Here is a 16,244-nt window from a genome sequence, read left to right on the forward strand (position 1 = left end):
TACTTGAATGGTGAATAGAGGTAAATGAGGCGGTTCCAGACATATTAAATTTATTGCTCCACCAACTTTATAACCGAGTTACAGGGTGTTTTATCGATTTTGCCCATTTCTTTGAGGACCCATAACTTTAGAACCAACTTGTATATTTTTTTGATATTTGCTACACATGTCACATTTAGAACCCAAACCGCCCAACTACTAATCACAAGAAAAATCCAGGTCCGGATTAAACAAAATTATAAATCCATTGTGACCTTGAGACAACATCCTGTATATTGAAATTTTCAAAACCCGTTTGCACATTTGAAAAGAGCTTTAATGGAGCTTCCATTTTTTGCGCAGACAATTCAATGATTTTAATTTTGAAATTATGTCGAAATTTTTAAGACTATTAACTAACTTTCAAAACAAAAATTTCGATATAATTTCAGAATTAATGTCATTAAATTATCTGCGCAAAAAAATTGAAGCGATTAATTAAACTTAGTTTTGTGCTCTTTTCAAATGTGCAGACGAATTTTGAAAATTTTAATATACAGGGTGTTGTTTCAAGGTCACAATTATTTTAAATTCTTTTTTTTTTTGTTAATCCGGACCTGAATTTTTCTTGTGATTACTAAATGAGTCGTTGCAATGTAGTAAATAAGTATTGATTATTTTTAAAATAAGTATTTGTTCATTAACTTTAATAATTTATTATTAAAAGTTAATAATACCTTACTTTTTAATCAGAGTTCTTAAAAATTTCAATATAATTTAAAATTAAAGTCATTATATTGTCTGTCTCACGCCCAAACACGCCTCAAACACATCGGCACACTATCAAATAATTTGAAAAACACGTGAAATTTGACAAATAATTTGATCACAGGGCCCTTTAGTTAGCCTTCGGGCCTCATAAAAAACGTTAGAGGGCTGCATGCGGCCCGCGGGCCGCAGATTGAGTATCACTGTTCTAGAATGTTATAATATGTGTTGTTTAATAAAGTTATTGCTCTGTAATTCTCGCACTCCTCTACATCTCCTTTTTTATATATAGGTACCTACTATAACGCCTGCGTTCCAATCGGCTGGTAGTCTGTTTTGTTCATATTTGTTGTATTAGCTGGTTTATTCCTTTACGTAATTCTCTTCCTCCGTATTTTATTCCAATTATTTCATCTTCTGTGTTTTCTTCTTCTTGTACGGCCTTACTTCTTCATCGCAGTGTATTTCCTTCACAGTGAATACCATTTTTTCGTAATATTCTTCCCATATTTTGCTGATCTGTCTGTCCTCAAACAAGGTTTTTCTTTTTTGCTTTTTTAGTCCTCTTGTTTTAATACTGGGCGTATTTTTTGCTGCTTTGACTTTTTTGTAAAATTATTGTTGTATTTGATAATTGTCTTTTTCAATATCCTCCAGCGAAACCAGTTATTTTTCTTCTTTTTATTTGTTCAATTGGCTTTGTTTCTCGATATTTTGTATTCTTCCCTGTTTTGTTCTAACGGGTTGTTGATCCATGCCATTCTGGCGGAGTTTTATAGTTTTCTGTTTCGCAGTCTTGATCGTACGTAAATGGCATATTCAAAAGTAAATTGAAAAGGATTTATAGGTCCCAAATTAGCTAAAAGACCATGTTTTAATTTCCCCTACCTGTTTGGGTATTGCTCAAAACCCTCCTTGGCAGTGGCGCACCCAGGGAGGTTTTGGGGATTAAACCCCGCGCAGGGCATATGAAAAATATACAAAAAATCGTAGGAAAATATAACACGTCTTTCACAAACAATACAAACAAATTCGACGCCCAACCAACCCTCTCCACCCAGAGAAAAATTCTAGGTGCGCCACTGCTCCTTGGATGTGTCCCGTTTTTTCAAGTTTATGATTTGGACACCCTAGTCTAGTTGGTCTGTAATGTAGCGTCCCAGATATTTAAAGTGAATAACTGTCTCAATGTGTTGCTGATCTATCTGTAGGGAAGTATAAATTTTGTCTTAGAAGCATTCATTTTAGATCCATTTCTCTTCCTCTCGTATTTAAACAATCCAGTAACTATTGAAAGCCTTGGAGACTATCGTGTCAGATAACAGTGTCGTCAGCGTATCTAATCCTACATACATTTAATTAAGTTCACCATTGATTTTCAGTCCAAGGTCTTTATCTTGCAAAGTCTGGTTGAAAATTATATACTACTACTACTATCGGTTTACAGCGTTCTCCGACGCCTTCCGACTCCTAACCGCCATTCTTCTCTGTTTAACCATAGACCTGGAGGGATTTCTCTTTTCTCTAGTTCTTTATCAATTCCCTCCCTCCAGCTTCTTCTCGGCCTTCCTCTTTTTCTTCTTCCTTGTGGTGTCCATGCCAAAATCTGCTTAGGGATCCTTTCATCTGGCATTCTCTGTACATGGCCGTACCATACTAGTTGTTTTGTTTTTATGTCATCCATTATTGTATGTGTGACTCCCATCATTTCTCGTATTATCTCGTTTGGTATCCGATCTCTTCTTGATTTGCCTGCTGCTCTTCTCCAGAAGTCCATTTCTGTTACTAGTAACATTTTCTTCGTTCTTTGTTTCAGTGGCCAAACTTCACTGCCATATGTGATTATACTTTTAAGTATGCTATTGTATATGAGCTGTTTGTTCGCTATAGATAATGTGATATTGTCTGGTCCTACAGAATGCCGTTCATCATGGATATGGTTTTTTTACCCTGTATGTTTCTGTCTTTTATAGCAGCATCGAGTGTTCCATCTTGAGTTATCTTCATGCCCAGGTACTTGTATTCATCGCAGTGTTTAATTTCTACCCCATTGTCACATCGTCTACTGTAATGGACTGCTTTGTTCCTCCAATACACATGGCTTCAGTTTTCTTAATGTTGACTTCCAGACCCCATTTGTTATATTATTCTTCTATTAGCTTCTGCGTCATGTAACCCAAGTCGTCATGATCCTGAGCAATCAGAATTTGGTCATCAGCGAAACATAAAGTGTATAGTGTTGTTTCGTCATTGAGAGGGAATCCCATGCCATTACATTTTCTTTTCCACAGCTTGAGTGCTTGTTCCAGATAAATTTAAAAAAGGGTAGGCGAAATACAACACCTCTGCTTCAATCCTTTCGTGACCTTAAATCCATCAGACATCCTTGATCCAGTTTTAATTTTTGCAGTCGTTCCATTATACAGACTTTAGGCTGCTTTGATAAGATCATGTTTAATGTTGGTTTGATGTAGGGTTGACCATAGTTTGCTGAGGGGCACACTGTCATATGCTTTTTGTAAGTCTACGTACACCAGGTGAACTTCTTTATTGGCGGTTGTTTTTCTCAATAACTTCCGTAATAGAGTACAGGAATGAAAATTATACAGGGTGTTTCATTGAGAAACGGAAATACTTTAACGGTGAATAGAGGTCACCGAGGCGGATCTAGGCATACTACATTTTTTGCCCTACCGACTTTTATAACCGAGTTACAGGGTGTTTTATCGATTTTGCCAATTTCTTTCCTAAGCCATAACTTTAGAACCACCCTGCATATTTTTTTGATATTTGGTACACATGTGTCTCATCCAAAACCCAAACGACCGACATACTAATAACAAGAAAAATCCAGGTCCGGATTAACAAACAATTATAAAGTAATTGTGACCTTAAAACAACACCCTGTATATTGAAATTTTGAAAATCTGTTTGCATATTTGAAAAGAGCACAAAAAACTAAGTCTAATCGTTCGCTTCAATTTTTCGGCCAGACAATTTTATGACTTTAATTTTAAAATTATATTGAATTTTTTAAGAACTCTTTTAAGAACTCTTTTAAGAACTTTTTAAGACATTAAAAAGAAGGTATTAATAACTTTTTAATTATAAATTATTAAAGCTATTGAATAAATACTTATTTTAAAATTAATCAATACTTATTTGTCACATTGGAACGACCCAATTATTAATCACAAGAAAAATCCAGGTCCGGATTAACAAAAAAAAAAAAAAAAAAGTAATTGTTATCTTGAAACAACACCCTGTATATTGAAATTTTCAAAATTTGTTTGCACATTTGAAAAGACCACAAAAATTTGAGTTTATCGGTTTGCTTTAATTTTTCGTGAAGGAAATTTAATGACTAATTTTGAAATTAAATATATTGATAATTTTAAGAACACTGAAATTAAAAAGCAGATTTTTAAAGCACTTTTAACAATAAATTATTAAAGTTATTAAATAAATACCCATTTTAAAAATATTCAATACTTATTTACGACATTCGAATGACCCACTTACAAATCACAACAAAAATCCAGGTCCGGATTAACAAAACAATATAAAGTAATTGTAACCTTGAAACAACACCCTGTATATTGAAATTTTCAAAATCCGTTTGCACATGCATAGGTATGAAAAGAGCACAAAAAAATAAGTTTAATCGTTAGCTTCAATTTTTTGGCCAGACAATTTAATAAATTTAATTTTGAAATTATGTCGAAATTTTTAAGAACTCTGGGAACTCATAATAAAATATATTCGATATAATTTCAAAAGTAATGTCATTAAATTGTCTGCACAAAAAATTAAAGACGGACATTAAACTTAGTTTTTCGTGCTCTCTTCAGGTGTGCAAACGTATTTTAAAAATTTCAATATAAACGTGTGCAAACGTTTTTTCAAGGTCAGACTTACTTTGTATTTTGCTGTTAATACGGACCTGGATTTTTCTTGTGATTAATAAGTAAGTCCTTCTAATGCTGTATATAATAATCGATTATTTTTAAAATTAGTATTTATTCATCAACTTGAATGATTTATTAATAAAAGTGCTTTAAAAACCTGCTTATTAATTTCAGGGTTCTTACAAATTTGAATATATTTAATTTCAAAATTAAAGTTAATAAATTTTTGCACAAAAAATCAAAGTGAATCTATAAACTCGGAATTTTGTGGTCTTTTCAAATGTGCAAACAATTTTTGAAAATGTCAATATACAGGGTGTTGTTTCAAGGTCACAATTACTTTATGTTTTTTTGTTCATCCGGACCTGGATTTTTCTTGTGATTAATAATTGGGTCGTTCCAATGTGGTAAATAAATATTGATTAATTTTAAAATGAGTATTTATTCAATAAATTTAATAATTTATAATTAAAAGTTAATAATACCTGCTTTTTAATGTGGAGTTCTTAAAAAAATCAATATAATTTCAAAATAAAAGTCAAAAAATTGTCTGGCCGAAAAATCTAAGCAAACTATTAGACTTAGTTTTTTGTGCTCTTTTCAAATATGCAAACAGATTTTGAAAATTTCAATATACAGGGTGTTGTTTTAAGGTCACAATTATTTTATAATTTTTTGTTAATACGGACCTGGATTTTTCTTGTGATTAGTATGTCGGTCGTTTGGGTTTTGAATGAGAGATATGTGTACCAAATATTAAAAAAATATACAGGGTGGTTCTAAAGTTATGGCTTAGGAAAAAAATAAGCAAAATCTATAAAACACCCTGTAACTCGGATATAAAAGTCGGTAGGGCAAAAAATTTAGTATACCTAGAACCGCCTTGGTGACCTCTATTCACCATTAAAGTATTTCCGTTTCCCAATGAAACACCCTGTATACGAGTAGATATTAAATAACAGCGGGGATAGAATGCATCCCTGTCTGACGCCTCTTGTTTCAATGTGGGCTTATCAAACTAATTAATCTGTATTAATATTATCTGTATGTTAATTGCGATGTATATGCATGTTTCATTGATTTCGAGAAGGCATTTGACAAAGTACCTACCACATGAGAAACTAATTCTAAAATCCTGGATATCCTAACACCAGGACTCGATGGTAAGGATATAAGACTAATCTCAAACTTATATCTTCAGTAAAAGTAGCAATGCGATTCGAAAATGAACTGTCCAAGATCTTTAAAGTCGGAAAAGCAGTTCGACAGGGTTACATACTGTCACTAGCATTAAACATATACTTTGAAAATATCTTTAGGGGAGCCTTGGAATCAGAAGATGGTAGTGCAGTAAATGGCCAACTTATAAACAATATTAGGTATGCAGACGATACCGTATTGCTGGCAGATAGTGCGTAGGGTTATTAATCTTGCTAATATATAATTATATTTTATCATTGATTAGCTTAGCTTAATGAATGTTTTATTGTCTCTATTGTCTCTATTATAAGGCAGCCACAAAATATAACAATAGGAGAATACAACATTGAGGGGGTAAAAAACTTTACATACTTGGGATCCCTAGTCACGTCTGATAATAACGTAGCAGAGGAAGTGAAGAGGCGAATATTTATTGCCAATAAAAGTTACCATGGCTTAATTCGGCAACTAAGATCAGATAACGTCGCAAGGAAAACAAAATGCCAAATATACAAAACCTTAATAAGACCGGTACTTACATACGGCTCAGAAACCTGGACACTCACTAAAAGAGAGGAAACATTGCTAGCCACCTTTAAAAGAAAAATCTTGCGACACATATATAAGGGCACAAAAGAAAACGGAATTTGGCGAAGAAGGTACAACTTTGAACTATACGAAATATACCAGGATCCGGATATCATAACATTCATTAAAATAGGACGGCTGCGTTGGATGGGACATGTAGAAAGAATGGAAGAAGGCGAAATACCAAACAAAATATTCAAACAGATGCCAGTAGGAAAAAGAACAAGAGGAAGACCGAAGCTGAGACATTTAGAACAAATAGAAAATGATATAATAACCTTAAAAATAAAAAACTGGAGAAAACGCACGAAACAGATCAGAGTGGAGAAGAATCCTGGAACAGGCCAAGACCCAGAAAGGGCTGTCGAGCCAGTGATGATGATGATTGTCTCTATTATCTCGACAGAACATATAGATTTTTACTTTTCTTTTATTTATTGTTAAACTCTTCGTATGTGTTATATTATTTCACCAATATTTTCTTTACTTTACTTCACAGAGATCAAAACTGATGTGTCAAGGTCAATATACGATGAGAAGGTACATGCAGCATTTTTAAATAGAGATCACATAAGAAGAAAACGATATCTAGGTTTAAGTAAGAAATTTAAGGTAAGTTAATATAACAAATAATTGGAATAATTTGTAAAAAGAAAACGAAGTATTGATTAACAATGGGATTATAAATAATAATTTTATTCAACAACTCAATCTTAAAATCCTCTAATCAGGCGAGGTAAAAGTTGAGTGGAAAACAGACAATAAATTTATCTGAGCCTCATCTTAAATAATAATACTCTCACCTTTTTCTTATAAAAACCACAACAAGAGCTACAATTACCGAATCCAACATACCAACAAAGAGATCCACGAATGGTCTGCGGTCTAATCCGAAAGCATTATGTCCTGCATATCAGATAGCCCTCTCCTGGATTTTACTTGGATGATGACTATCCTCCTGGAATTTTCAAAATCACTATTGTGACCTGTATGGAGTTTATGTTGGCCTAGATCTGAAATTGAACCGGATTTGCGAAGAGAAATCGAATGTTTATAGATCCTATGTTGGATTCTTCGACTTGTTTGGCCTATGTAAGCTCGTGGGCAGTCTGCATAAGCTCTATGTTGTTATTTGGAATGTTCTCTTTGATTGATCGGAAAAGAGATGGAATTTTTTGCTGGGGGTAACACTACAATTGTTTGAGCTTTTTCTACTCTTTTGCTTTTATTATTTCATTTCAACTTTTTTAGTTAAATAAAAGGTATCAAGAATGTATAGGTCCAGGAGACGTAAAAGGTCATTGTAAACACATTGCTTATTGCCCGACAAGTATTTTTCAACAGCTGAATACGCTAGATTATCTATGTGTAATAGAGCAAAGGTATAAGATGATTTCGTTTTTTTCATGTATTGATATTATTAAATTCTTTATTTTGTAGTTTCGTTGGTGTATGTTGTCCAGATGACATCGCTAGTGCTGGAGTTGTTGGATCTCAGCTGATCATAGATCTACCGGCTGGTGGAGATGATTACGATGTAGGTGACAAATACACAGGTAAATAATTATTTGTCTCTTGTGCCTTATTCTATTCATTTTTGGGCACAGATCTTCTAGATCTTCATTCTTGGGCACAGGACATCAATAACAGAGAGCTTCGCGCATTCATAGGCCTTTTCGAAACACAAATTGTGTATCATTAATGTCTATGTCCAGTTTATAATTTAGCTAATGGTGCGGTAAGTAGATGGAGAACTGTCTCCCCTGTGAGACAGGGAGACGCACTTTCAACCATGCTGTTCAACCTAGTTCTTGAGGCAGTCATCAGAAAAACCAATGTAACCGGCCATATAAATACCAAAACAGTACAAATTACTGCATATGCAAACGATGCTGCCATTATTAGTAGAAGCAAGACACGACTGATCGAAACGTTTAAGGAAATTGATCCTGAAGCACAAAAAAGAGGGCTTAAAATAAAGGAAATAAAAACTAAGTACATGACAATCAAAAGATCACCTGAGAATAGCATATACATGAGAATGAGCAATAGACAACTATACTATTAAACGTGTGGATGCCTTCACATATCTGGGTACAGATACAATCAGAAGAATTCCGTAAGTAGTGAAATTAATGCACGTATTTTCAGTGGAAATCGTACATGCTATGCTAATAAAAGATTGATGACATCTAAATTATTAGAAAAAAGAACCAACATGACTACTACAGAACATTGATTAGACCCTTAGTAACCTATGATTGTGAAACCTGGGTAATGACGAAAAAAGATGAAGCCCAACTCAGGACATTCGAGAGAAAGATACTGAGAAAAGTATATGGCCCGGTGCAAGAGGAAGACGGCACATGGAGAATCAGGAGAAACGACGAGGTTAATGAACTGAATGAAGGGTATGATATTGTAACATTTGTGAAAAGTCAAATACTGTCATGGCTGGGACATGTTCAACGACAAGAAGATACTAAAACGACAAAGAACATATTACAGTGGAAGCCGGTAGTCGAAAAATAAAGAAAGTCCAGTACGAGATGGTTGGATGACGTGGAAAACGACCTGAAAACCATGAATATAAGACAATGGAGGAGAAGGGCACAAGAGAGATCTGAATGGAAGAACATAGCCAGACAGGCAAAGACTCATCCAGGGTTATGATGCCAATAAAGAAGAAGAATGGTGCGGTAATCGCCGCTTTCTCTTGATTTTTTTTTGGGAAACAAATAAAGATCAACGTTAACCAGTCTTTGTGTTAAACCTCCTGAACTATAAATTTGGTTCAAGAGTGTCATTAAAACGTCAATGTGCTTCTATTCTATAATTTGTAGTATTTTGATAAAAGTAGGTCAAGTCCAAGGCTTTTCCCACTTTTCGTTGTTTTTAAATATTTTCTTTTGTAATATCTGGACCTATTTCTTCTGAAGTAAGTTCTATGTGTTCCAGGTCCCTCTTTCATCATCGAATAGTTCGTCGATGTATTCTACCCAGCGTTGTACTTTCTCATCCGTCTGTGTTATAGTAATCCCGTGTCTATCAAGAAGTGCACCAGTGAGATTTTGTTTTCCTAGTGCTGTCATTTCTTCGACTTTCTTGTGTAGATTAAATAGTCGTATCTTTTTTGAAGGTCCTCGATCTGTTTGCATTTTTCTTCAAAGTGTTTTTCTTTTGCCTGTTTTATCATTTTCCTTATCTAGTGGTTAATATCCCTGTATTTATTGTTATATTTATTCTTATATTGTCTCCGTTGTTCTATCATATTGAGTATCACGTTGTCCATTTATTTCTCTTTTCTCCTTGCAAAAATCTTTCGTATTTCTTTACACGGTTCTAGTATACCTACAATGTTTTAGTCAATCGTATACTAAATTTACAAACAAGATGCAGTAGAAATAAACAAACCAAGACACGTTAAATGCTGCTAGGAGCACTCCTAAATCATAATTTACAATGTATTCTTCTTCTTATTGTCCTCAATAATTGTCCTGCATTTGATATCTGAGTCCATTCAAGAATGTTTTTTAACCAAGAAACTTGTTTTCTTCCTACACCTCTACGGCCCTCTATTTTGCCTTTCACGATCAGTTGTAATATTTTATATCGACTTCCCCTCACTGTATGTCCCAGATAAGACATTTTTCGATGTTTAACAGTCTTTAGCAGTTCTCTATCTTTGTTGACCTTCCTTAGTACTTCTTCATTAGTTTTTCTTGCTGTCCAGGGTATCTTCAGCATCCGTCTATGAATACACATTTCCAATGCTTCAATTCTGTTCATGATCGATACTTTTAGCGTCCACACTTTTGCACTATACAAAAGTACGGACCAAACATAGCACTTGACCATTCTTTGTCTTAGTTCTAAACTGAGATGATTATTGCAAAGAAATGATTTCATTTTCATAACACTAGTTTTAGTCATTGCTATTCTACGTTTTATTTCTATGTCTGAATCTAGTTGGTCCGTTATCACAGTTCCCAAATATGTCATTTCGTGAACTTTCTCAACTTGGACTCCGTTTAATTGAAGTTTTGCATCGGGATGTGGGTCACGACTAAACACTAAAAATTTGGTTTTGTTTGAGATTATTTTAATGCCCATTTACTCTCCTACCTCGTGAATACGATCAAGCAGAATTTGGAGACCTTCAATATTATCTGACATAATTACTGTATCGTCTGCATATCTTGTCACATTAAGTAGTTCTCCGTTGATTTTTATTCCATATGGCTGTCTCTCAAGTGCCTTTTTAAATAACTGGTCCGAGTAAACATTAAACAATGTTGGTGACAAAATGCAACCTTGTCTGACTCCTCGTTGTATGGAGATTTCATCGGTGTAGTTATCTCCAATTTTGACCGTAGCAGTTTGATTCCAGTACAAATTTTTAATGACACGAATATCTTTGTCATCTATTCCGATATTTTTCAGTATTTGCATTAATTTTACATGCTGTACCTATTTTATCGAATGCCTTTTCGAAGTCCACGAAACATGCAAATAAGGTACATGCAGCCAATATGGCCATGCTAATACGTTTTATTTTTTTACATAATAATGTTTTCAGTTTTTCAAAACTTTTGATATGCTATAGTATAAACTACATTATTAGACAGATATTCTAAGTAATTAAAAGTCAACCGTAAGAACCGTTACAAAAATATGAGTAATATAAGATATAATATGAGTTGGCCATATTGCCAACCGGGTGTATGGCAATAAGGCCATACAAAATATTCATTATGTACAGAATTACAAAAAAATGTTATTCGGGAATAATTGAAATAAAAGGTCAAAATAATAACATAAGCTCAAAAATTAATTTATTATGACAGGTCAATATAGGGTAACTGCAAAAACAAATTTTTTATTCATAAAAATGAAATTTTTATCCACAATCTGGACACATGAAAATTTCTATGACATCGTCTTTAGTGAGTCCCATGCACTCCTCATGGACATAAGCCTTGCATTTAACACATAAGCGCATATCTGCTTGTCTATCTTCCCTGCAGAGTTTACAATACCAAGACTCATTTAAAATTTTACATTGTGGTTTTAGTGCTCTAGATATTTTTGATTTTTTTTTGATATTCGTACTTAATACTGAAATATCCTTAAGAATTTTGTTTTCTTTAGTGAACAAGTTTCTTGTGACAACTTGGGCTCTACTGTTCAGAGCAGGTTTTCTGGGTTTCTTAGCTTTGGTTAGTACCATATCTGGAGTTGGTAGCATCTCAGTAAACGAATTGTTCTCGTTCAAGGCAGGATCTTGTACAATTTCTTCGTCAGAATAAGGGTTACTAGATTCATCGTGTACACTGAAATGACTGTCTGAATCACTGCTGCTGTCATCATGGGTACAAGTTCTGGCTCTAGTACCGTTTTTCTTTTGTGATCTTACACCAGATGTGGATGGACCAGCTTCTAAAGAAATTGAGCGATCGACATTATTTTCCTTATTCCCTAATAAACCAGATGTATTAGATGGAACTGTTTCTTGAGACATTTGCTGTTGCTGTTGAGGTTCTTAGTCCTGATTTTGACTTGCAGTGCTTGGAGCAAATGCAATCTCTGGAATTGCTTCACGATTTAGAATTTAGAGGATATATCCCTGTTGCTCTGAAGCCTGCTTTAATATTTGACATTGTCATTGTTTTATCCCAAACAGCTGAAAATATGCCTCCAAAACGCATCTTACTAATTGAACGTTCGTCTGGATGCGTGGAAAAATATTTTACTACCTCATCGTCCCAGTAATACTCAAACGCCCTAAATACAGCCTTATCCATTGGCTGGAGTTCGTGAGTCGTATTACTGGGCAAACAATACAACGTTATATCAAATCTGTCAGCGGTTTCCAAAATACTGTAGTCCAAGTGACACTTGGCTCCATCAAAAATAAGCAGACATTGACCTTGAACCTTAAACTTTGCAAAATGCTCTATCCAACGGGAAAATGCTGCTTGTGTCATGCTACCTTTTTCGGTCATAAGTACTGAAGTCCCTGCAGGCATTGAATCACTCCATTCTTGTTTCATGCGCTTCCCTTTAAATAAAATTACGGGAGGTATTGCTGTTCCGATAGCATTACCACAGGCTACAATTGAAACATTTTGTGCGTGTTCGTTCGTAACGAGATGTACCCGCCGTGACCCTTTTGCAGCTAACACCTTTTGTTGATGGTGCAAACAGAGCCTGCATCCTTTCTCGTCGATATTATAGATTCTTTCAGGATGTTCCATTATATGTAAAGATCGCAATACTTCTTCTAGCTTGGTGAAATGGTCATTTACAATGAATTTGTTTAGTTTTTGGGCTCTTGCCGGATTTAGATTTTGTGCTTTTCTAACTCGAATTTGAGGGTTTCTTTCCATAAATCCCTTTAGCCAATATCGCCCAGCCTTTTCTTTTTCTTCTCTAAAAGGATTTGGAATATTATTCAACTTGGTATACCGGTAAACACATCGACGAAGTACACTTGCAGTTAGCGGGTAACCTACTTCGGATAACCGAATGATTCTTCGACTTAATTCAGCTTCTTGTTCTTGAGTTAAGATGGGTTTATGACCCATGGCGGCTTTTCCTGTCTTACCTTGCTCGACATAGCGCCTAAGGGTTCTCCTTGGTAGATTATAAGTTGTACTGGCCCTATTTACTGACATACCCGCGTTCACAGCTTGAAGCGCTTGGGTTAAGTCTTCTTCACTCCATTGCCCTCTTATGCCTCTAGAACGAATACGACCCATCGTTATTCCTTAAACAATAGAGAAAACATTACAAAAAAACTGGTATGATACATACGCTATTAGGAAAATGTATGCATAGCAATATGGCCATGGCCATATTGCTGTCTATCGATAATGGCCATATTGCTCACATGAACCAAATCAACTGTTTTTTCAAATATAAGGCACTATCATAAACTTATCCAAAAAATAACTGCACTCATTTATCATCGTACCTTTGCACAATCTAAACGTAATATCTACTGAAAAAATACTTACGTGATTGTTACTGTAAAAAGAGATATAATAAGTTTCACGTTTATAATGACGCACTTACGAGGCACTATTTTCTTCTGTAATGCAGCACACACTCACAATGTCGGCTTAAGACTGATTCACTGATTACTCTAGCGGCTGTCGTATTTGGCGAACATACTGTTTATATCTATTGCGCCATCTACTTCAAATTCAACATAGTTACCGAGTTATAAGGAAGTGGCCATATTGCCTGCTTGGCCATATTGGCTGCATGTACTATACATCTTTTCTTTGATCACGGCATTTTTGTAATATGATGTTAAGCGCAAAAAGTGCCTCCCTGGTGCCCATAGCATTTCTAAAATCAAATTAGGTATCTTCGAGATCTTCTTCGCATTTGCGTCTAATTCTGTTGTGAAGTATTCTTAGGAAAATCTTAAGAGTGTGGCTCATTAGGCTAATTAATCGATATTCTGAGTCTGAGCATTTTCTCGCATTGTGTTTTTTAGGTATTGCAACAAAGATGGATTTGAGCCAATCTGTGGGAATCACTCCGGTGTTATATATTAAATTAAAAAGTCTTACTACTACTTTTATGTTATCATACTCTATTAGTTTCAGCAACTCAGTTGGTATATCATCTGGACCACAAGCTTATCTAATTTTAGCACTATTTATAGCGTGTTCTACTTCGCATTTCATAATTTCTGGGCCGTCAGTACAGTTTTGGTAGAATTCGGCAATATTACTTATTCCTGTCATCTTCAAACAACTCTGATGTATACAGTTGCCATTCTTTTCTTATTTCGTGCTCATTTACAATAATTTTGTTATTATTGTCAACGCGCACAGAGGGAATTCGTTTTTTAAATATGTTACTTATTTCCTTTAGTTTTTTGTACACATTAAATAAGTCGTGTCTAGATATCACATCCTCCATTTCGTCGCACTTTTCTCTCATCCATTTTATACACTGTGTATACATTGTAAATCCCAAATCATGATTTCCAAAGTTTATACATTGTAAATTATGATTCGGGAGTGCTCCTAATAGAATTTAAGGTGTCTTGGTTTGTTTATTTCTACTGCATTTGGATTATAAATTTAGTATATTGCTCATCAATATCATAGGTACCTATCTATGTTCAGTTTGCGCTACAGTTCATATGCGGTTCATGTTGGAGGCATATATTACTCAACATAAAAACTTTGATTCCAATAATTTTCAAATGGAGAATATTATTCTATCATCATCATCAATCAGCCAATCGCGTCCACTGCTGGACATATACCTCCCTCAGTTCGTTCTAGTGTTCTCTACACTGGACCGCTTGTAGCCAGCTTCCCGCTACTCTTTTGACGTCTTCGGTTCATCTAGTCGGTGGTCGTCCTCGGTTTCTTTTATCTTCTTCTTCTTCTTCTTAGCCTTCTATCGTCCACGTTTGGACATAAGCATCTCCCAACTCCTTCCATCGGTCTCTATCCTTAGCATATTTTCAGTTTGTTCCGGCTACTCTTTTAATATCATCAACCCATCTCATCTGTGGTCTTCCTCTCGGTCGTTTACTTTGGTAAGGTCTCCAATGTTGTATTGTTGCATTCCAACGTTGGTCTTTTTGTCTAGCAGTGTGGCCTGCGAAGCTCCATTTAAATTTAGCAACTTTTGTTGTTATGTCCTCGACTTTTGTTTTTGATCTTACCCAGTCGTTCCTCTTTTTATCTGACAGTCGTTTACCTAACATTGCTCTTTCCATTGCTGTTTCTGTTGTGGCTAGTTTATTCATATTTGCATTGGTTAGGGTGAGAAATCGTTAAGAGGAGAGAAATCGTTAAGAAGATAACATAAGCAAAAGGGACTGATCCTCCTAAGAAATAGGATCTAGAAAGCTTACGCGACTTAGTCCCATATCGGGGTGTACAGTCACTATATATATATATTGGTTAGGGTCCAGGTTTGACATACATATGTCATGATAGGAAGGATGTACTGGTTGAACACTTTGCTCCTCAAGTATTGGGGTATTTTGTGGTTCTTAAGTAACCAACTAAGTTTTCCAAATCCTGCCCATGCTAGTCTTGATCTCCTAGTAATTTCCGCACTTTGGTTCTCTTTGTCAAGTTTCAGGATTTGGTCTAGGTAGATATATTCCTGGACTTTTTCTATCTCACTGCCATTTATAGTTATACGTCTGGGGTTATCTGTGTTTGTTTGTGCTTCTTTTATATTATTCTATATTCCCTTTTAAATACATTTCAGGATGTGGACTCGCAGTAGAAGGAAGAACCAAGGTGGAGACTAAAACAACCAGTACTCAAGAGTGGCCTTGGATGGCTGCTTTATATCGGTACAGACAGCATATGATACTGCATATCGAAAATCAGTTTTGCGGAGGTGTTTTGATAACAGATACGCACATTTTAACTGCTGCACATTGCACTCAAGGGTAAGATGCATATTTAATTAATATATGACAAAGAATATATTCAGGAAAAGTTATTATAGGGGTTATTTACTTTTGAACGTAGCTTCGATTGCTGAGAAAAACCGTTTCTAACAATTTGAATATTTTTGGTGTTAACAATATTACAAATTGCACTAAGGAACATCAAAAAATAGGTAAACAAAGAATATGGAAAGGATCTAAAGCAGAGATGTTCAGTTTAATTTGTTTTATTTATTTTTGAACTGCAATTTGTGTATTCTAAATTTAGTTGTTTCTTTTAGACATTAAAAAAATGTATAAACATTTTCAATTTCGTTGCAACCCGAAACTGCAGCAGCATTATATTCTAGTTCAATCAG

At 34.8% G+C, this 16,244-nt stretch overlaps 1 protein-coding gene across 1 annotated transcript in view; it reads left to right on the forward strand.

Annotated features, from left to right (window-relative positions):
- LOC114333022 (trypsin-1) overlaps positions 1–16,244 on the forward strand; it is a 28,795-nt gene that overhangs the window by 3,713 nt on the left and 8,838 nt on the right. Inside the window, exons 2-5 of the mRNA XM_028282836.2 lie at positions 6,943–7,055; positions 7,695–7,825; positions 7,884–7,999; positions 15,699–15,885. Coding sequence (XP_028138637.1) covers positions 6,943–7,055; positions 7,695–7,825; positions 7,884–7,999; positions 15,699–15,885 — 547 coding nt within the window. The remainder of the gene's footprint in view (positions 1–6,942; positions 7,056–7,694; positions 7,826–7,883; positions 8,000–15,698; positions 15,886–16,244) is intronic.

The sequence above is a fragment of the Diabrotica virgifera genome, chromosome 10 (assembly GCF_917563875.1).
Source record: "Diabrotica virgifera virgifera chromosome 10, PGI_DIABVI_V3a".
Taxonomy (NCBI): Eukaryota; Metazoa; Arthropoda; class Insecta; order Coleoptera; family Chrysomelidae; genus Diabrotica; species Diabrotica virgifera.